The 23561-nt window shown below is 40.0% G+C and overlaps 1 protein-coding gene across 2 annotated transcripts in view; it reads left to right on the forward strand.

Moving 5' to 3' along the window:
* Positions 1-23561, forward strand: part of ntn3.S (netrin 3 S homeolog) — an 82117-nt gene that overhangs the window by 31416 nt on the left and 27140 nt on the right. For both annotated transcript variants that reach the window (XR_001933440.2, XM_018239222.2), the window contains exons 3-5: positions 12835-13023; positions 18806-18955; positions 20020-20073. Coding sequence is in view for 1 of the 2 variants with exons in the window: in XM_018239222.2 (XP_018094711.1) it covers positions 12835-13023; positions 18806-18955; positions 20020-20073 (393 nt within the window). In the remaining variant the exon portion in view is untranslated. The remainder of the gene's footprint in view (positions 1-12834; positions 13024-18805; positions 18956-20019; positions 20074-23561) is intronic.

Raw genomic sequence — 23561 nt, forward strand, 5'->3', positions numbered from 1 at the left:
AGCATGTCTGGAAAAACTCGCACCTTAGTCGAGGGGGTTCAAAAAGAAAAAACAAAAAAAAGGGGCGGAGGGGGGGGGGGAATCAGCCGAAAGAAAATCTTGTTTTCATTATACCCTTTAAAAAAAGTAAGAGGTGGAGATGGCCTGTGTAGGTGGAGGTTCGGTTGAGGGGGGAGGCTCGGGCTCTTGCTGCTGAATTTAATAATGCACATGTGGCGTATGAATCCATCAGGCCCCCAGCAGCTGTAAAAAAAATTGGAAATGACTTAAACAGGGTTGGGCAGTTACAATAAGGGCTGTATCACAATGGTTTATAATGCAGTGTTGTATCACAACTTTACTCTAGAGCTGACAATCTATTCTTCAGCCATGTTTTTCCCCACATAACCCCTCCTTCCCACTAAAATATGCCTTTTTTCCATTCTTCCGACGGCTTTAATTTTGTTTGCATTCTGACCTCCCTGCACCTGGCTCTGTGGGGTAGTGAGAACACCCAGCATCTGGAATACAGATTTTACAAACCTGCTGCCAGACTTCTTTCTACTTGTGCACATGTGTCTGTTTATCCTGCCTCCTCACCATTATATTTAGATAAAGGGCTTCCAAACTTACGGGTCAGGACCAGTAAGTGGGCTGCTGGCTTGTTTAGGCTTCGTCACAGTGATGCTTTTGATTCCACTGAAAATTAAATCTTAGATTCCAGAAATAAATCTATTTATACAAAATAGTAACTAACGAGGGCAACATTGAACAGAATCAATTACTGGACTGTAAATTTGATTCCAATACTTAGGAGCAGATTTATCAAGGGTCAGTGAATTAGAGGGAATTTTCGAAGTAAAAAAATTCGAAATTCAAAGTCATTTTTTGGATACTTCGACCATCGAATAGGATACTACGACTTCGAATTTACTTCAAATTTGATTTGAAGTAAAATAGTTTGAATATTCGAATATTCGATAATCAAAGTACTGTCTCTTTAAAAAAACTTCGACTTCAATAGTAGGCCAAATTAAACCTGCCAAAGTGCTATGTTAGCCTATGGGGACTTTCTACAAAAGTCTTTACACATCGAATTAAAATCCTTCGATCGATCGCTGAAATCCTTCGAATCGTTCGATTTTAATTTGATCAATCGATTGCCAAATTTGTTGAAAAAACTTTGAATTCGATATTCGAATTCGAAGTATTTAAATTCGATGGTCGAATTTCGAAGTATTTTCAGCTTCGAAATTCGACCCTTGATAAATCTGCCCCTTATAGTGATTACTAATACGTTATAAACATCAATTTTAGTTTAAAAATAGCTATTCTATTCTATTATACATTTAGGGAGTTATTTACTAAACTGCAAATGCCAAAAATCCAAAAATGTATGTTTTTTAGTATAAAATCTATATTTATAGTAAAAAAAAACACAAATTTTTCAGAATTTATTATACCCCGAGGATGTAAAAAGTCAGAATACAAAAATCCAGCAGCTTAGACCTGCCGAGGTTGCAAGTCAGTGGGAGATGTTCCAAAGATCTGCGCTGGGTTTCGTGCAATAATCTGAAGATTTTGGGGTTTTTGGGCGAAAATCTGAAAAATGTGTACGATTGGTATTTTTCACGATTTTTTCATTTTTTTTCCCCATAAACAAAATGTTCGGAAAAGTGTAATAATAATAAATATAATAAATAATAAATAAAATATAAATATATAATTATATAATAAAAATAATACATTTTTTAATAAATAAGGCGAAAAAAACTGTGCAGCATTGTTTCAGAAAATAAGCACAATGGCTTATCAGTATGTGTCCACCTGGTGAGAGGCACCTGGAAGAGGTTCTACGTGGAACAAAATTGCTAAGGGACTTGGGACTTTACTTGCCCTTGAATTCAAATGCAAATGAATAGTATATCCACAGATGAATTCACAACTCATGGCTCTGCAGGGTAATGGTGTGTTCTTTTTATGGTTCATAAAGCCTGTTTGAACTGATAGTAAAAAAAAACACAAATTTTTCAGAATTTATTATACCCAGAGGATGGAAAAAGTCTGAATCCGAAAATCCGGCATTTTAGACCTGCCGAGGTTGCATATAAATCAGTGGGAGTTTTTTTGATCTGCACTGGGTTTCGTGCAATCTGAAGATTTAGGGGTTTTTGGGCAAAAATCTGAGTTTTTGGGTGAAAAATCTGAAAAATTCACATTTTTAAAGATTTTTTCATTTTTTTCCCTATAAAATTTTTTTTCGGGAAAGTGTAATAATAATAAATATAATAAATAATATAATAAATATAATAGAAATATATCATAAAAATAATACATTTTATAATAAATAAGGCAAAAAAAACCTGTGCAGCGTTTTTTCAGAAAATATTGAGATAAATGCGGACTTTGATATTATACCTGCATTGGGCAGTGCTGTAATTCATGTGGGCAGGCAGGGAAAGGCATCTGCCCGTCTTGTGTCCGCCAGTGTTGCACTCTGCATCTCATGCTCAATTTTTTTTATCCATCACAAGATGCAGAGCAAAGCCAGACACCCAACACAAGTGATTTGGGAAGCGATTTTCCACACTTAGGGGCAGATTTATTAAGGGTCAAATAGTAAATTCGATTTTTTTTTGGTGTCAAAATTCACACATTCAAATTTCGAATATCAATTTGAATGTGAGACTCATCACACCTCGACCATGGAAACAGTTCTAATTTGAATATTCGCCACCTAAAACCTGCCGAGTTCATTTACAAGTCAATGGCAGAGGTCCGTTGAACCGTTTGATTACGTTAATTGAAATTCTGACCGTCATGTTTTTCATTGGGAAAACTCAGTTTGAATTCAATACGAATTTGATTTGAATTTTCAGGTCGAAACTTTTTGATTGAATGTTAGACAAGGGGCAAATTTACTTATGGTCGAATTTCAAGGGTTAATTAACCCTTGATATTCGACTGCCGAATGTAGATCCTTCGACTTCAAATATCGAAGTCGAAGGATTTACTGCAAATAGATTGAACGATTTTTCTACGACCTAAAAAACATTAGAAAGCCTATGGGGACCTTCCCCATTAGCTAACATTGCACTTTGGTAGGTTTTAGGTGGCGAAGTAGGGGGTCAAGGTTTTTTTTAAAGAGACAGTACTTCGACTATCGAATGGTCAAATAGTCGAACGATTTTAAGTTCGAATCATTCGATTCGAAGTCGAAGTCGTAGTAGAAGGTCAAAGTAGCCAATTCGGTGGTCAAAGTAGCCAACAAAAACAAGTTTTTTTTATTCTATTCCTTCACCTGAGCTAAGTAAATGGGCCCCAAAAAATGTTTTTTAAATAACCTCCCATTCGAGTTGTGAGTTATATTCAAATTTATTGCAGTAAAAAAGAAAAAATTCACATAAATTCGAGCTTTGATAAATCTTCCCGTTAGTTGTCTTCAACCTGCATCTGGGGAATCGATAAATGCCCCCTACTGTGTACATGGATGTTCCAGGGAGTCTAGGAGAAGGCTTGGGTTTCATCTTAAAAGTATAATTAGTAGTAAAGAGGTTTCTAAAGTCGTACAGACACCCTACTGCATAAATCTAGAATATGTTTGTATCACTTTAATCTGGGTTTTTATCTGAATATTGTTTAAAAATACCCTATTGACAAAAAAAACCGTAATGCAACTGGACTGGCAAAAAAAAACCATCTGAGAATTCCTGATGGTTTACTCTGCTCTGTGGGCCTCCCAATGGGTCCACATTCTTTGGTAATCATATACATATTGGGTAAAAAAAACTGTTCATGAAATGTATTTTTATGACGTCTATGGCTTTCTGTCTAAAGCCATGGGGGTCAAACACAAATTCACATTAGATTTGCAGTTTGGCACTTTGAAGTAGAAAAACATCTTTAGCCAGTTTAGATTTGAGTACTTTCAAAAAAAAGACGGATTTTGGGGGGTCAGCTTACTGTTACGGGCACTTAAGACTAGTGATGTGATAATCAGGTTTGAAAAAGCAACTGAAATGTTTTGAAAGTTTGCAGTGATTATCATCTTTTTTAGCCAATAAGGGTGGTGACATGGTAAGATTCCGGGGAGATTAGTCGCCCAGCGACAAATCTCCACTTCTTCGGGCGACTGATCTCCCAGAAATGCCTTCCCGTTGGCTAGAATGTAAATCGCCGGCGGGATGGCACTCCGATTGCTTTGTTTTCCGTTGACGCCCAAAGTTTCCTTATGAGGCGATTTAAATTCTAGCATTTCGGGGATGTTATACACCTGAAGAAGAGGAGATTTGTCGCTGGGCGACTAATCTCCCCGGAATCTTAGCGTGTGTCACCACCCTTAAGGTATCACCTTCACAACGCGTAGGGGCACATTTACTTAGGGTCGAATATCGAGGGTTAATTAACCTTCGATATTCGACCGTCGAAGTTAAATCCTTCAACTTCGAATATCGAAGTTGAAGGATTTAGCGCTATTCGAACGAATCGAAGGATTTTAATCCATCGATCAAACGATTTTCCTTCTATCAAAAATTGGCTAGAAAGCCTAGGGGACCTTCCCCATAGGCTAAAATTGATGCTCGGTAGGTTTTAGGTGGCGAAGTAGGTGGTCGAATTTTTTTTAAAGAGACAGTACTTCGACTATCGAATGGTCGAATAGTCGAACGATTTTTAGTTCGAATCGCTCGATTCAAAGTCGTAGTCGAAGGTCAAAGTAGCCAATTCGATGGTCGAAGTAGCCAAAAAAATACTTCGAAATTCGAAGTATTTTTTATTCTATTCCTTCACTCGAGCTAAGTAAATGTGCCCCTTAAGCTATGTTTCAGTCTTTCAGATAAAAAGTTTTGCCTTATCCCAGCTTTGATAGAAAGATATTTATCAGATATGAGCGCATTTTTATGCCTGATTTATGTTTCGCAAAAGGAAAAAATGTCCTCATGTGTTTTTTTTCATGACATTTGTCATGAGAAAAAAAGATCCATTGACTTCAATGCAATTTTTAAACTAAGCTTTGACATCTCAACAATTTTTTATCCGTGAAATGGGGAAGATTCGTTCATCACTAATACTTTTTCAAAATGTCATGGTATTCAGGAATAAACTTATTGTTATTGGTGGGTGATTTTTTACCTTACATTCTAGTGTTTGTATATTTCAACATTTTACTACTGTGACATTAGAAAAAAATGAATTAAAGGGCTGGTTCACCTGTAAGTTAACATTAAGGGGGGAATGTAATTAAAGTCGCAAAGAAAAAAGCTATTCGCACCAATAAGAATAAAAATCCACATCTCAAAATGTAATATTGTTCCTTAAACTGTTATTGCCCTGCGAATTTTAATTGCGCATTGCGAATTTTAATTGCGCACTCTTAAGAAGTGCTGGAAGGTGTCGTAATCGTTTGGAGCAAACATAACGACTTTTTCAGTGAGAAGTTTTATTACATTCACTGCGCATTGGCGCAAACGATAAAATTCGCAAACGGTCTTCCACTGTCGATATTGGTCGCTAAACAGTCTCCGGGTACTTTTTATTACTCACCTTTCTATTCAGACCCTCAACTATTCATGTTCCAGTCCCTAATTCAAATCAATGCATGGTTTCTAGGGTGATTTGGACCCCAGCAACCATATTGCTGAAATTGCAAACTGGAGAGCCGCTGAATAAAAAGCAAAATAACTCAAAAAACACAAATAATAAAAAATGAAAACCAATTGCAGATAATCTCAGAATATCTCTCTCTACATCATACTAAGGGGCCGATTCATTAACTTCGAGTGAAGGATTCGAAGTAAATAAACTTCGAATTTCGATGTTTTGTTTGGGCTACTTCGACCATCGAATGGGCTACTTCGACCTTCGACTACGACTTCGAATCGAAGGATTCGAAGTAAAAATCGTTCGACTATTCGACCATTCGTTAGTCGAAGTACTGTCTCTTTAAAAAAAACTTCGACCCCCTAGTTCGCCATCTAAAAGCTACCAAAGTCAATGTTAGCCTATGGGGAAGGTCCCCATAGGCTTGGATAACTTTTTTTGATTGAAGGATATTCCTTCGATCGTTGGATTTAAATCCTTCGAATCGAAGGATTTTATCGTTTGATCGAAGGAATAATCCTTCGATCGTACGATCGTAATATCTGCGCTAAATCCTTCGACTTCGATATTCGAAGTCGAAGGATTTCAATTAACAGTCGAATATCGAGGGTTAATTAACCCTCGATATTCGACCCTTAGTGAATCAGTCCCTAAAAGTTAACTCAAAGGTACACAACCCATTTAACTTAAATCGTAAAAACGTGATCACATGAACAGCATTCTACTATTCATTTTCAATGAATCCGCAAAACGTAAACATTTTTTGAAAAACTCAAAAATAGCTTGAAATTCGAAAATACCGTTCTATCGACTTTTACAGAAGTTGCCCAGTTTTTAAATTCAGGTTTTAAGGGTTATTTTTAATTGATGAATCTAGAAAAACGAGAGATCCGAAAATAATTGTGATCAATTTTTTTACACAACATAAAACTCCAATCATGGAATAAACACTATCTCAAATTAATAAATCCTTGTTACAGATGCAGGATTGCACAAAAGGTCAGATTTAAAAACCGCCGGCCGACTGCTTGTCCAGTAACTGAAAAGGAAATTAAACTAGGGATTCACCGAATCCAGGATTCAGTTCGGGATTTGGCATGATGCTGATTCGGCCAAATCCTTCTGCCCAGCCGAACCAAATTTACATATGAAAATTAGGGGCGGGGAGGGAAATCGCGTGACTTTTGGTCACAAAAAAAGGAAGTAAAAAATTAGGATTCAGCCGAATCTTTTGTGAAGGATTCAGGGGTTCGCTGAATCCAAAATAGTGGATTTGGTGCATCCCTAAATTGAACACAATATTTTCAAAAATAATCTGCAGTGTGGCACTTGACTTGTAAGGGGTTAAACAAAACTATTCAAACTTACATAATATAACAATGTGATGAAACACCCAGGGAAGGCAATGAAATTCATATTTCTAGTATTCTGCAGTCTCATAAAAAGACTACTTGTCTTTTGTAGGGGCGAGATAGTCACAACACAGTATAAGAAACTTGTGATTTCCATTTATTTTAATGGGTTGTGACGCCCAGCAATTTGTCAAAGTCACTTTTCCAAGGAAAAGTCAGGACATAGGCCTAACACTTATTGCAGGCACATAAAATATTCCGGAGTTTGGTGGAAAAAATCCCACTTTGATGATATCAGTAAATTCATTTGTATTCTAACACCAACATTACATTCAATGATGCTATTTAATTCACTTTTTTTTAAAACCAAGGTTTTATTCACACAGATATATATATATATATATATATATATATATATATATATATATATATATATATATATATATATATATTTATATATATATATATATATATATATATTTTTTTTTTTTTTTTACCCCTAGCGAGTGAAGCCACTGTGATTTATTATCCGGAAAAAATAGTTCATTCATTTTCTTTCTTATGACTTAAGTCAAAGTCTTAAATCAGTTCTGCAATCCCAACGTGCACTTCTATATTTTCAATTCTCTGGCCAGGAAGAGCGCTCTCCCCTGTTGTTATGAAAAGCATAAATCACAGCGAGCGTTTGCGAGACCCATGTTTCTAAAAAGCACATTAAGGAATTAGAAAAAGGTTTCGCCTGCGCTCTTTATTCTATAATTGTAGGGAAAAGCTATTTTTAACGGATACTAATGGGTCCCCTATGCAGAGTTAGGGAGAACAGACCATCAGAAATATGCAATCATTAGGGCTATGGTAATTGCACATTGATCCTGTTTCATTTAATGGTATTGAAGTTTTAAATTAGTGCAGCCCTGCTAATTGCATTTTTATACACATGCCCAGATTTTGCAAATAAGCCAGTAATCTTCATGTAAAGGGCAAGAATTATTTAACCCTTATGCTTTCTTGCCAACTCCCTTTCTTTTTGGACAAGGGTCACAGCTGTTGCAAGTGTAACTGAGCTGACTGACTCCATTGTCAAACTGGCCCCCTTAGGGGCCACTAGAACTTCTGATATTGAGGGCCCATCTGACTTTAGTTGTAGTAAGTATAATACAGGGTCAAGCTATGCCAGCTGAGCAATGGGAGAAAACATTGGGGCTGTGGGAGATCAGTTTGCAGAGGCCACGGTGGGGAGGCAGAGGATCTTTATGGGGATGGAGGGCCTCAGCATATGGAGAGTTGGGGCTTTGAAGCGATGACCATGTTGGGCCCTGAATACCCCAGTTCGACATTGGTTGTATAGCCTTATGATGGGAATGAGAAAAGCCTAGTCCCACTACGGAGATTCTCTGGTGCTTTTGTAGCGTGTAGACATGTCAACTTAAAGGCAGCTATCAGGGGGTACTCCAGTCAGGGCCTGTGTAGGGTGGGCCCCTAAGAAAAGCAAGAGTGTACAGAAGGAGTGGGCTTGATGGGGAGTTTTTTAAATTGGTTTCAGCATAATAGGTGTGGCTGGAGTGGATCAGGGACATGAACCTACATTAATGGGACTCCATTCTACTAGTTGAAAGGGACAAACTGACTAATGGGATGATATATTAAAGACTCTGAGGGGAAGGCCCTGCTAATAGTATGGGGCCCCATGATTCCTGATGATAGCCCTGGTCTACTCTCCCAAACGTTACCTATTTTTTTGACTCCCAGTTCCCAGTGTCCTGCAGAATAAGCCCACTCTCCCTGGGCAGAGTTGTGGGCATAACTATTGGTATGACAGTTTGTAATGAAGCCTGACTAGAACCCTCACATCCCCAAAAAATGGTGGGTTGACATCTCTGTATACAGTATATATATCTATATATATATCTATGTGTATATATATATATATATATATATATATATATATATATATATAGATATATAGATAGATAGATAGATAGATAGATAGATAGATAGATATATATATATATATATATATATATTTACAGTAGAACCCCCATTTTACATCCCTTCATTTATGAGTTTGCATACAACATTTCCTGCTCATGGTTTATAGTGTGCACTATAAGCGCAAGGTTACACATAATGATAAAAGATAAAAGATCTGGATCTGGAAAGATGTCCTGGTGTAAATAATATGTACATCATTAAATGATACATTACATTAATATCCAGAATGCTCAGGACCTTTGGCTTTCCGGATAACAGATATTTCTGTAATCTGGATCTTCATACCTTAAGTCTACTAGAAAATCATACAAAGATTAAACAAACCCAATAGGCTGGTACAGCTACCGAAAAGGATTCATTTAATTTAATAGTTTGGATCAAGTACAAAGTACTGTTTTATTATTACATAAAAAAACATTTATTATTAATATTAAAAACATTTATAAATTAATATTTAAATACATTTTTAAATATTTGGATTATTTGGATAAAATGGAGTCTATGAGACATGGCTTTTCCATAATCTGGAACTTTCTGGATAATGGATGCCATACCTGTATACATTTAATGAAACTGTCCAGTAACATGGGCTGAGAAAAAAAAAAAGATAGGGGTAGTAACATTATCCTATTCATGGGAAGAAAGCAAGAATCTGTTTGGACAGGTGTAATTGGATACATATCCACTTTTAACGCAATGGGAAGGCAAAGTGTAGTTAAACAGGTTCTGCTTGGTATCACATGCAAAACCTAAGAATTATATTGACCCCCCCATTCGGTTCTCCAACTGGACTCCACCTAAATGTAACATGAAACAAATATGTGTGTGTGTTGTATTGTAGCAGTGCTTATTGTGTAGCAGAATGTTGTGCTCTAGTTTCCATGTTGTCACCTTGGCTGAAGCATCGTACTTAGATTAGGGCTGTCATTTCTGGGGTTTTTTTTTTTTTGTTCAATAAGCGAATGTTCAGTCCCACCCAAAAACACATTGTTCACGCTGAAACTGCCAAAATGAAAAGGTGATTCATCTTAAGACAGAGAGAGGAACAAATCCCGCATGTAAAAGGGGCAAGATCAGTTCCCAAATGAATAGCTGAATCGTATAAATAAACGAAGGCAGAAAGACCGAAATGTTCATGGCACAGCCACTGGGAATGTTCCAGGCACACACTCACTCTGTATACAGTATATACACACTTTAGTGCAGACACACAGCTTGTTCAGCTCTGTCAGTGTATAAACACATAAAGGGAAACATGTATATGTATGCACACATTCCTCTCTCCACAGTCACACAGGCAGAACAGATATTCAAACAGACAGACATAGACAAGTACACACAAACACAGGTGGATTGTGCCAAACACACTGACACATATACACTGACAGACAAACACATATATATATATACATTTTTATATATATACGCAGTGGATAGAATGAGGCTTCTGACTCCCCTTCTCTTTGGAAACGTATAGCAACAAGGGTCACAGCTGTTGCAAGTGTAACTGAGCTGACTCCATTGTCAAGCACAGTCTGAAATATAAATATACAGTCTCTAAGGTTGTATGTGTAGAACAATATACTGACTAATTGGCTGTAATAGAGTCTATAACCAGGGGCCTTCTTACATGGAAACTGTATAAAAATAATCAAGGATCTTGTATCCAATAAACCTGTTGTCAAACAGAAAAGTTTGGGGTTTTTTTGGCTAATTTTGGCCTTTTTTGTGTACTGTAGTAATAGGAGTTCATTCCCGAAACTAGGGTTCGGCTCTGAAGACATAAGGGGTTGTTTACTTACTGCACCCCAGTTTGCAAAAACGCAGGCGTCACATCGGATGAGATCTGTATAAGGTGAGTAATAATAGCATTGTCGGATGGTGTTGCCGTGCTGCACGCTGTGTCTGCATCCAACAGTCGTGTTGGATCAACGCTGTGACAATGCTATTACTTACCTTATTTCTGTCGCATCCGTAGTGACACCTGCGCTTCGGATCGCACGGAAATCGCCCGTGGAGTCCTACCCTTAAAGGCATACATATTGTCAAACTGTCCCGTTTTTTGCGGGACATTCCCAATTTTGATAGTTCAACCTGCTAACTTAATTGGTTTTTGGCAGAGAGCCCAGAATAGATACTTAGATTTTTTTGTAACAATTTAATATAAGCAGGTATCTTGGGAGAACTAAAGGCCCCCATACATAAGCTGATAAAGGTGCAGACAGACAGAGGGGGAAATTTACTAAAGGCCAAATGGCTAACGCTGGCAAAAATTCGCCAGCGTGATGTCATTTCGGCACTTCTCCGATTTACTACCGGTAGCTGGCATAATTCTGCTGGCGTAATTTTGCCAAGTAGATAGACTCTGACGCAACTTCGCACTCTAACACCAGGCAAATTTTCGGTCTGGGGAAAGAGCGTTACTATGCAAATTCACTATGTTTTTGATTTTACTGACCGTTACCTCTTGCGCCAGACTTGCCTTCGCCACCTCAGACCAGGCGAAGTGCAATAGAGTAGATAGGAGTTCCTCAAAAAAAAAGTCCCAAGGGTGATAGACTGAAAAGATCGTAAATTTTTTTGGGGGTACCCTCCTTCCCCCCTACATTTGATAACATATGGCACCTAAACTATACTGTGGGCACATGTGTAGGGCATTATAACAACTCTATAAAGTTCCCTGGCCTTGTGTAGTGTAATGTATTTGCTGCAGCATATACAGCCATTGTACTTTAACTGCACGCCGTATGCTAATTAGCCAACGCTAGCATAACTTCGAACTGCTGAGTTTAATTTCGCTGGCGTGATTTTGCCAGTTTTCGGTACCCTGTGCGCAACTTCGGATCTCCGTGAATTAGCTTTGTCCAGGCAAATTTACTCCTGACGAAGTGTTGCAAAGCCATCGCTGGCGAATTTTCGCCCGGTTAGTGAATTTGCCTCAGAGTCGGCAGCTTATTAGCCCCTGTGTGGGGCCATCCGATGGGCTTCCCCAATCGATCTGGATCGGGCAGGTTAAAAAATCCTGTCGGATCGCGGCCGCATCTGTGCCTCTATGCAGCCCAGCGATCTGACCGCCCATATCGGATCCAAACATTGGGCCCTTCAATGTGGGCATATTGGGGAGAGATCTGCTCATTTGCTGATATTGCCAAACAAGCGGATCTCTACGTCCATGGCCACCTTTAGACTCAAAGCTCACCTTCATTAGCAAAACTGTTATAATACATAAAAACTACAGCAATGTGTTCAAACTTTCAATGCCCAATTTTGTAAAATGGACATGGTAATTAGGAATTGTGCCCTTTGTTGTCCTTTGTTCTATTTCTAAAATGTTGAGAGGTAAGCATACATAGCCTGTGGATAACGTTGTAATCACCCTACTATATTCTAAAGCCCATCTACCATTTAGAAGATGCCCTATTCACCACCCTGTCCAGGCCTGCTGGGTGAACTTCAGCTCCAAACCGAGAGCTGGAATTCAATGGCCGCTCAGTCTAGGGCAGAGTAGGTGGCAAAATCATCCATTTGGCTCCTGAAACACATAGATCTTATATTTTATCGGGATCTGGAACATTTCCCATAAATCTCTGCACATGTTACAATAGGTCCTTTATATAAGAACATCTTGTGTTTTTTAGCATGTGTTTCTGTAACCTTGGCTTTTTTTTATGCCTCTGCCAAAGTCAAAGCACATTACTTAAATAACGTTTTTTTGCCGAGGACAATTTTGACAGGGTTGGCTCTCAGACAAATCAACTTAAAGAGAAAAAAATGAAGAAAAGATTGTATAAGAAAAGAAATCGATTGTGATGTTATAAAGCCTTCTAGTGATAGGGCTAAATAATGCACGGATCTGATGTGTGTGGAGGATCTCAGGTCTCTTTCTGACTATATTCTGTCCTTCTCTCTACAGCCTGCACCTGCAATCTGCATGCCCGGCGCTGCCGCTTCAACATGGAACTCTACAAGTTATCCGGGAGGAAGAGCGGAGGCGTCTGCTTGAACTGTCGCCATAACACAGCCGGGCGCCACTGCCATTACTGCAAAGAGGGCTTCTATAGAGATGTTAGCCGGGCCATCACTGACCGCAGGGTTTGCAAAGGTGAGACGGTGTTTAGCTAGCCAAAAAAACATAAAGATCAATGTTGGCTATCAATGTACTGATAAAATTGTTACTAATGATTTTCAGGTACGTGTATGATTCCCACACTATTTGTATGTACCATGGATTTTGGCCTATTTGTCAGACATGTTCCAAAATGTAATCTGCTGGAGCACCATATTGGCCTGTGCATGGTGCATCCGCAGATAAGGATAACGTGCATGTCAGCTTGGAATAAGGAACTCCTTTACATTGACTTTAATGCATTATGGCAAAAAAAGTCGCCATAAGTAAAAAACACCCATTGACTTTGCATTAGGACCAAAAAGTCGCCATAAGAATAAACGTTCATTGCCTTTAATGCATTTGGAGTGAGAAAAATTGTCACGCGTTAAAAAAAATGTTGTCACCCATCAGTGCTGGGCCATGCTGGGCAGGCGCCCTAGGCAGGCCCGACAGTCGCAGCGCCTATTTAGTGTGCGTGTGCGCATGCGCGAATTTGTGCTCGCATACGCAGAAGCGCACAAAGCACGAGAACTACATAGAGTCGGCCCTAGGCACGTGCCTACTCTGTCTACCCCTAGTTCCGGCCCTGACACCCATTGACTTCAATGCGCTTTGAGAATTATGCTCCGTTTCACTATTTTTTTCTCATTTTAGCTAATTTTTCAGCGAAACGGGACAGATTCGCCCATCACTAGTCAGATACGGTATGGGCTCAGCCAGTGTATTGCCATCATAAAGCATTACTTGCTAAAAGGGGTGGCTCACCTTTAAATTAACTTTTAGAGCTCACGGGCGTTTTTGCCTGTGCTCCCCTGCATTGCGCTTTCTTCTGTTCAGCATATGAAGGGGGCTGTACTCTTACAGACGCATGTAAGCGGCAAATGCAGGTGGGACGCAGCATGTTGCATTTCACCTGCGTTCGGCGCATACATACGTCTATGTGAGTAAAGCATCCTTCAGAATAATTGCGTGTGTCTACTCCTGCGCTCCCCTGCGGCTGAATGAAAGAAAGTGCAATGCAGGGGAGCGCAGGCAAAAATGGCCGTGTGTAAGAGCCCTAAGTATGATGCGGAGAGCTATATGCAAAACAATGCACAGTCGGTTTTAATTTTTTATTGTGTGTTTTTTTTTAGCTTTTTATTCAGCAGCTCTCCAGTATATATGGTTGCTAGGGCCCAAATACTCTAGCAACCAATCACTTATTTAAATAAGAAACTGGAATATTAACAGAAGTCCTGAATAGAAATGTGAGAAATAAAAATTGCAATAACGATACATTTTTAGCCCCATTTGAAAGCAAGAAAGAGTTGCAAGAAAAGAAGCAATTCAAAAGCTATAAAAAAAGAATAAATGAAGGCCAATTGAAAATTTGCTGAGAATAAGCCATTATACAACATACTAAAAGTTAACTTGAAAGTGAACCACCTCTTTAAGAAGAAACAAAAATGTCCTGTATTTCTTTTTGTGCCCAAAATTGTCCTACTTTTTTTTCCTCTCGAGCAGTGACCCGTGTCAGTTAATTAACACATACTCTTGATTTGTTGAGAGTGGATCCTGGGTTTTAGGTTCTCTGGTGGAGAGAGACCTACCCGCAGAAATGCAGTCCCAACTGCCGTCCTACTTCTATTTCTTCTTTTAACCCAAAAATATCTACCTTATAAATAGTTAATTCTTGGATATATTAGTGCTTACAAAATTTATATCCCCCCAATACAATCCTGAACCCCAAGAGAGCTCTGACTGCTCTTCTCCCACCTCCTGCTCCTTTACATTTTCCCTTCACTTCCTAACACATTATTTTTCCACCGTTACCATTAAAATAAATCCTGGAAAGAATTTCCCCTTGTTCATAGCTTTCTCAGTTTTTTTTTTTTTTGCAGTCCAATATCAAGGTGGCAATTAGTTTCTCCTAATGAGCCCTAACGGGTACCCCTCCCCCCGCTCCGCCAATCCTTTTCCAGTTTGCCATTGGCTAAATGACTCTACCAGCTGTGAGTTTCCCCATTTGGGTTAAATTCCTCCCATTTTTCACACGGAAAATACAACTCTGCCTTATAAACAGCTGCAGCTGAGGTAGCTGGTGTGAGAGGGTTTATGAACAGCTGTTTAGAGGGACATTTACTGCATTGCAAAACTTTCTTTTACAAAGTGTGCCCTTAGCACTCTCTCATTTGTTGCTGGTGCTCACCTCGCTGTTGAGCTTCTCCTAGTGTGAAACTACAACAACGCACACAAGCACGCAGGGTGCCAAGAAAGGGAACCACACCACTGTGTAGACATCAACTCTTTTATTATTTATTTATTATCTCTTATTTATATAGTACCAACACAATTATGCAACATCGCAGGAGCTCTGGCCCAATGGAGCTTACAATTGAAATTAAAAAGTAGAGTCAGTTTATCAGGAGCCAATTGACCTTAAAGGGATTAGGGATGCACCGAATCCGCTTTTTTGGATTCGGCCGAACCCCCGAATCCTTCATGAAAGATTCGGCCGAATACCGAACCGAATCCGAACCCTAATTTGCATATGCAAATTAGGGGCGGGAAGGGGAAAACATTTTTTACTTCCTTGTTCTCTGACAAAAAGTCACGCAATTTCCCTCCCCGCCCCTAATTTGCATATGCAAATTAGGAGTCAGATTCGGTTCGGCCGGGTAGAAGGATTCGGCCGAATCCGAATCCTGCTGAAAAAGGCCGAATCCTGGCCGAATCCCGAACCGAATCCTGGATTCGGTGCATCCCTAAAAGGGATACTGTCAAAACGCATCAGTTAATAGTGCTACTCCAGCAGAATTCTGCACTGAAATCCATTTCTTAAAAGAGCAAACAGATTTTTTTATATTTAATTTTGAAATCTGTCATGGGGCTAAATATATTGTCAATTTCCCAGCTGCCCCCAATCATAAACATAAGCTCTGATAAACTTCAGTCACTCTTTACTGCTGTACTCCAAGTTGGAGTGATATCACCCCCTCACTTTCCCCCCAGCAGCCAAACAAAAGAACAATGGGAAGGTAACCAGATAACAGCTCCCTAACACAAGATAACAGCTGCCTGGTGAGATCTAAGAACAGCACTCAATAGTAAAATCCAGGTCCCACTGAGACACATGCAGTTACATTGGGACTGGGAGTAGGAGAAACAACAGCCTGCCAGAAAGCAGTTCCATCCTAAAGTGCAGGCTCTTTCTGAAAGCACATGACCAGGCAAAATGACCTGAGATGGCGCCTACACACCAATATTACAACAACAACAAAAAATACACTTGCTGGTTCAGGAATTACATTTTATATTGTAGAGTGAATTATTTGCAGTGTAAACAGTGTAATTTAGAAATAAACTACACCATAAATACCATGACACAATCCATTTAACCAATAGCCTTTTGTTTTTTGGAGTGGGGAAACACAGACATGAATAGAATATAAAAGGGGTTGTTTACATCATCCAAGGGCTAGAGCACTAAAGAGCGCAACAGCACACCCCATAGTGTTCATTTAGCTCTCTGCTTCTCATACTGGATTGAAAATCTGCCACAAGGAACCATGTGGGACATCAGGAGGCACCACCTGTTGCTCAGGCACCACTTGTGCGTCAAAATAACGTGCAATTTAGGTGGTAAGTGGGTGGATGCCTACATGCCTCCTCAGTGGCATAACTAGAGGGGCCTAGCTCACTCCGATCCCCATCCTCCCACAAACTTCCTGCCCCACCCACTCAGTGCCCTGACTCCACCCACTCCAGCCCCGACTTGCGTCCCCTTTCATCGCCGTATTTAAGAGAGCGACTTTTTTGCACTTTCTTTTTTGCATTGTACAAACTCCTTGCAGTTAGTGGCAGGGCTGCAACTGAACTCAGGACCCCACTGCTGCAAGACAAATGTGCTATCCATTGGTCTAATTTCTCTGCAGAAGACCTTGTGATTGCAGGGGGTCCTGAAACACCAATGAAAACAAGACAATGTAACTTAACTTGATGGGAAACAATTTGTTATTTATTAGGTCAAGAAACGAGTAAGAGATGGGCCAATAATAGTGAGTTTGGGAGCTTTTCTAGATATTGTTGAAACTATAAAAGGATGATTAGATGATTCATATAATATTGTTTGTTGAAGATGGGGAGGTTGATTGAATTATTGTAGCACAAAGGGACTTAGAACTAAAAGTAGGGTTTACATTGAGTTTACCGTGCTAATCCAAGTTAAAATAAACGGTTTATTATTCATAGATTATTAAAGGAAATCAATGATAAATAAACTTTCCCTTTTACATTAAAGATAGAGCAAACAATAGTTTTCTTATCACCCAATTATAGGTTAAGCCTTGCACAATGTGAGAGAAAGGTATCCATTAAGAACCTCAGCTTTATTTACTGTATCTAACACAAAATTATAGTTTTGCATACGATAACCTGTAATTTCATTAACCTAACCGACAATGTGTGTCTGTACAAATCTTCCTCATGTGCCTCATTTAGATTCCCTGTCAATTACACTTTAATGTACCTTTTTTTCCACGTTCACAGGCGTTTCGAACACATAACCATTCCAGATGTGCAACTTTCATGTAGCTTTTCATTGTTTGTGTGATTGTCACAAGAGAACAAGTTCTTTGGGGCCCTATAGGGGCAGCGATATGAATCAATATTGGCTATGGCACTCATTTGTGAAAACCTCAGGGTGTTTCCATAAGTGAAACTGGCCTGCGATTGAGCGAATACCCTATTCCCAGTCCTATTTGTCAATATAGGCCAATGATACAGTGCTCTCAGATGAACGATAGGCTGCAAGTCAGACTGCTTTATGTCAGTCTATCAAAATGAGCCTTCCTATGCCTATCTACCAACCTGTAAATGCATTTTTGCCTTAAAGGGGAACTATGGCGAAAATGAAAATTTAATATAACCTTCAGCATACTGAAATAAAAAGTTTTCTAAATACAATGAATTAAAAATTCTGTAGCATTTCTGAAATAATCACTATTCCTCTCTCAGCATCTGTTTCTTTTCATTCTCTCTTCATGCAGCAGTTGGGTGTCAGATATTAATTGACAGTTAGATCCAATATATCTTATAGAGGGGCTCCTTTTACCTAGAACAGTGATCCCCAACCAGTAGCTCGTGAGCAACATGTTGCTCACCAACCCTTTGGATGTTGCTCCCAGTGGCCTCAAGGCAGGAGCTTATTTTTGAATTCCAGGTTTGGAGGCAAGTTTTGGTTGCATAAAAACCAAGAGACCTGCAAAAGAGAACCTCCTGAAGGCTGCCAGTCCACATAGGGGCTACCAAATAGCCAATCACAGCCCTTGTTTGGCTCGCCAGGAGGTTTTTGCATGCTTGTGTTGCTCCCCAAATGTTTTTTATTCTTGAATGTGGCTCACGGCTAACAAAGGTTGGGGAACCCTGACCTAGAAGATGTATCAGAGCTCACTCTATTAAAATCACCAGACATCATGTCTCTCTACATGCAGGATTTGTGCAAAAGGCAGTTATTTCGTTAGACTTTATTTCTACTGGAATCCGTTATTTTTATTTATCTGCTAGGAAAGGAAGCACCTATAAGACTGTCAATACAGACTATATAGTTATAAAGCATATCGAAATCACGTTTAGCGAGTCCCATGTGTTGCCCAGGTGGGAACCGTTTGGAACTTGTACACAATGTCAGATTCACTGGTGGCTTAGCTGAAAGCTTGGTTACACTGTGAACTCATGTTGGCCAACGTGGTTTATGATTAGCATTAAACTGTACTAATGGATTCAATATTTCTTCTAGCCTGTGACTGCCATCCTGTGGGAGCAGCAGGAAAGACCTGCAACCAGACCACTGGTCAGTGCCCTTGTAAAGATGGAGTAACGGGCCTAACATGCAATAGATGCTCCAAGGGATACCAGCAGAGCCGTTCTCCTATTGCTCCCTGTATCAGTAAGTTTTTTTTTTTAATTCAAAATTGTTTTAACCTATTTAATGTAATTATGTACTGTCTTCTGCTCACATAATCTCCCTTGTGCCTTAGAAGGTTATCACTATTTAATTCTATCACCATTAGTGTTATGTATGATGTAACACTCCCCTCCAGAGTAAAATATTTCTACCCCTGTATAACATTTTTCACTTCCTTTCTTCTATCCAACACCATGCTATGCCAGACAGACTCTCTTCTATCCAACACCATGCTATATTGGGTTGCGTCTCTTTAAAATAACTTATACCAGGCTTCCTATCCAAATACATGCTATCCCAGTCTTCCTCTCTACTATCCAATACCATACTATATGAAGTGGCCTCTTTTCTATCACCCTGCTGCACAGAACAACACCTCTCTTCTGGACTACATCATTGTGGATATTCCCACCTCATTCCCAACACTATGCTATACTAGGCAAACCCAGTTCTATCTAATACCATGTTACACTGGTCATGGCTTCTGCTAGACATCTTCAGCAAAAATGCAGGTTTTGGAGGATGACAAACATGGCATTTGTCCTGGGCCACCAGCTTCAAAGAGTGACCAACCTATGTCTTTCTGATTGTAGGTAGATGGTGGGAGTTGTAGTCAGCAACGACTGCAGAGCAAAAGGTTGGATGTCCCTTATATGGACTCCTTGCTGAAAATTGTACTTGTGCCTCATGCTTCTGCCACTGTTTATTCTCCGTATAACATAGAGCTTGTGCATACTGTGTCATGAAGAGAATGAAATCATAGTGTAGCTATTAAGAATTGGGGCATAAAATTCCCTGATAATCCCACACTGCCTGGTACAATGCTACTACCCATCCCTTATTATAGTTTGACTGATTTTCCTTTTCCATTCTGTGTAACTCAGCCCCACACCACACTACATCTCCCAACCCACCCTTTTCCTCTGCTGCTTAACCCTGCGTTCTTGTCTGTGCCGGCCCCTACATCAATGTATTTCATGTCACGCTTGGTTGAGGAGGAAAGTTCAGCATTTAACATAATCTCTTTACTTTTCTATCACCCTCAGAAATCCCAGCCATGGTCCCTACCCCTGCTCTCACTAGCACAGAGGAGCCAGCTGGTAAGTTATACCATATGCTAAGGGTGGGGGGCTGTCTACAAGAAATCAACCCCAATGTAAACAAAATTACCCTTGCTGCCAGTTCACTGTGTCGGGAGGAAGATGTGGGATGCCAAATGTTTAAAGTGTGCATCAAAACACTGGGAGTTTTTTTTTCCTATTCTTGCATTCTGAAAGAAGCTGCTCATGGAGCTTTCCAGGCTGCCAGCCAGAGGATATGCCAGGCCGCAGGGGACAGAGTTCTGGGACAGTAGGGGTTAACTGGCAGCTGTCTTGTTTCAGAAATGTTAAAAATAAAAAAAATGTTAGCATCGTAATTATGAACAGGGGGCATCAAACCAAGGAAAGGACAAAATGCACTGTATAACGAAACTGCCATTTAAAAGGAAACTATACCCTCTATACAAGTATATCACATAAAACAGCTCATATGTAAAACTCTGCTTCATTTAAACAAACCATTTTCACAATAATATATATTCTTCTAGCAGTATGTGCCATTGGGCAATCCTAAATAGAAAATTGCCATTTGAAGTACTAAGGGATTGTACAATTCACGGTGCACACAAAAATGTTAGATCATATGAGCCAATTAACAGACAAAGCTCTGTCTTTTTCTGCCACACTTCTTCCTGTTACAGTTAGAGCTGCAGTATTTCTGGTCAGGTGATCTCTGAGGCAGCACACAGACCAGCAGAAAATGGGGGCTCAAGATAAGAGATGTAAAAGTGCAATATTTACTCAAATATACATTCCAGTTTAGTAAGAATCCTTAATAAGCCACTAAATATGATGTACACTATCAGTTGGCTATTCATTTTGGGGGTATAGTTTTCATTTAAAGGGTCGGTCTGTCTAGAAGCCAATGAAATTACTTACTAGCCAGTATACTAAACTTCTGATGTATTTACTATTATATAACTGGTTTCACAGCAGGTTTATCCTGTTATTTGGGTTGCCATCTGCAAAAGGATACTGGCTTTCTTATCTTTTTAGTTTTCTTCCCTATGAATATCATTGGCATTAAGCATCGTTCTTATGAGCAAGGTAGTACCCCTGCTAAAGCCCACTGCAATGAAGGTCTCCCTTGGGTGCTAATTCATCCAGGCCTGGATTTGTGGCAAGGCCACATAGGCCCAGGCCTAGGGCAGCAAAGAATTAGGGGCGCGCTCGTATGGAAGGGGGTATGTGGGCGGGGGACAGGACCGCGCGGCCTCGGGCGCCCACCCACAAAATCTGGTGCTGAATTCATCGGGCACCTAGACTACCATGCATGACTGGTTCGGAAAAACAGAACAGAGGGTCTCAAAAATATTGCCTATGTTTGGGCACAGGAAGAAGCACCTGATCAAATGAGACATCACCCAGGAGGAAAGATAGTAAGACCAGAAAGCCATGGCTGTGCTTGTCAAAGGCTATAATATGTTGGAAGTCTACTGAAAAGCTGTAGCACCCAGAAGAAACTACCGCAATTCCAAGCTGGAACATAAAGTGGTAGGGGATGGTATAATCTACAGAATTTAAATAGCTGAGTTAATGTTACCATACATGGGCCAATAAAAGCTGCTGACAGACCAAATTGGCAGCTTATTGGCCCATGTATGGGGCCCTCCGACGGGCTTCCCTGATCGATATCTGTTCGAAAGTCGGCCAGATGTTGATCGGACAGGACTTAAAATCCCATCGGATCGCGGCCACATATGTTCATTGATACGGTCCCGCGATCCGACCGCACGTTACCCTTCATTATGATCCAATTGTTGTGCCCTCAAGGTGGGCATATTGGGGAGAGATGGTGACATCCCTAAACGAGCGGATCTCTCAGTGTATGGCCATCATTAGTGGTGTGGGTGGCTTCAATTGCAATTTCTAAAAGAAAAGGATAGAATGTGCCATAACCAGCCCCTTACCCCCTTTGTAGCTCTAGTTCTGCTCCGCAGCCAGGCTAGGGGATTAACGGGGAGACCCTCTGGTCTTAAATCTACCTGTGCTTTATTGCAGAAGGCTATATGCCATCCCTGCAGGGTTCTTACCTTGACCGATAACTTAAATGCCCCTGTTTCTAGCTGTGCATTCTGGGACTGTTAGTGCACTGGGAAGGCGTTAAAGAGATACTAACATCAGAAAATAACCTTTTTTATTATCTATCATAGCATTATCTTGCTGTTTATAATTTTGACGTAAAAGTATTTGCCTGATGCTTTTACATTACATTTCTTACCCCCATGTTCCTCTATGAGAAGGCTGCCATATTTGTGCAACAGTAGCCCGTTAGCATTAGAAACTCTAACTGACAGGTTAAGAAGGGACAGTCAGGTTGGCAAAACAGTCAGGTTGAAGAACTTCAACTGACAATTACTTACAAAAGCAAAACTATCAGTGAAAAACGATCAACATGACCTATAGGTAACTTTTAATGTAGAAAATGTTTAGTGTCGGTATCACTTTAAGGAAAGAAAAGGACTTTTATTGGGATCTGTGAGCAACTGATGGTGATAGTGGAAACTGCACTAAAAGCCTTGGGATGAATAGGAGGAAAAATAAGCCAAATCCCATATTTTATATTTGAATGGTAAAAATGTTTTGCAACTTCCATTTCCTTGCCCCTATTTTATATAGACTTTATTGTGCACTGTACACATTTTATTCAACTCACATTCATATTTTCCACTGCCTGGGGCCCGGGAAGAGTCTTGCCTAAGGTCACAAGTAATTGACAAGATAATTAACCCAGATTTCCTTACTGGCAAGGCTCTTAAGGACAATACCACTCCTTATTTTCCTTAACCCTTCATAAAATCTCAACATTTACAGTCACAGGTTGTCAAGCAATATGATGGTTTCCAAACTTCCTGGATACCGTGTGCCCATAACCAATATCCAGATCATAGGCTGATTGGATAAACTTTACACAGAGGTTTAGTCTCAATTCGGCCAGGATACACATAAGAACATCTACTGGGTTGTCAATGGGCCTTGGTTTTCCTTTCAGCACTGAGCCAAATTGCATAATAAGATGCCCAAAAATGGTCCAACGATCATACATTTGGATCAAAAATGGATGAAATGATAGAACTCCATGCTGCCAGCCTTGGTTGAGTATGAGATGAGAGTGTCAGGTGGTCTGATACATGTCCTAAATAATCTCATCACCAGAAAGAAGATACTTCAGGTTGTCCCATAACCTCCTTCCCCTACCAGAGTGATAGTCAGTGGCCAATCAAATGTTGCATTGTTCAGATTGGTTGGTAGTTGGATTTCCACAATGGCTGCAGAGCTGCCAGTTTGTCAGGCTTCTACCGTCTCTTAAAGCCTATATGTGAGGAGATGCAAACTAGCCGCAGTAAGACTAACCGTTCAAGCGTAGTCGATAAGCAGGCCGGGGTCAAGGCAGGCAGAGTTCAAGCGTAGTCGATGGGCAGGCCGGGGTCAAGGTAGGCAGAGGAGTTCAAGCATAGTCAATAAGCAGGCCAGGGTCAAGGTAGGCA

The sequence above is a fragment of the Xenopus laevis genome, chromosome 9_10S (genome assembly GCF_017654675.1).
Source record: "Xenopus laevis strain J_2021 chromosome 9_10S, Xenopus_laevis_v10.1, whole genome shotgun sequence".
Taxonomy (NCBI): domain Eukaryota; kingdom Metazoa; phylum Chordata; class Amphibia; order Anura; family Pipidae; genus Xenopus; species Xenopus laevis.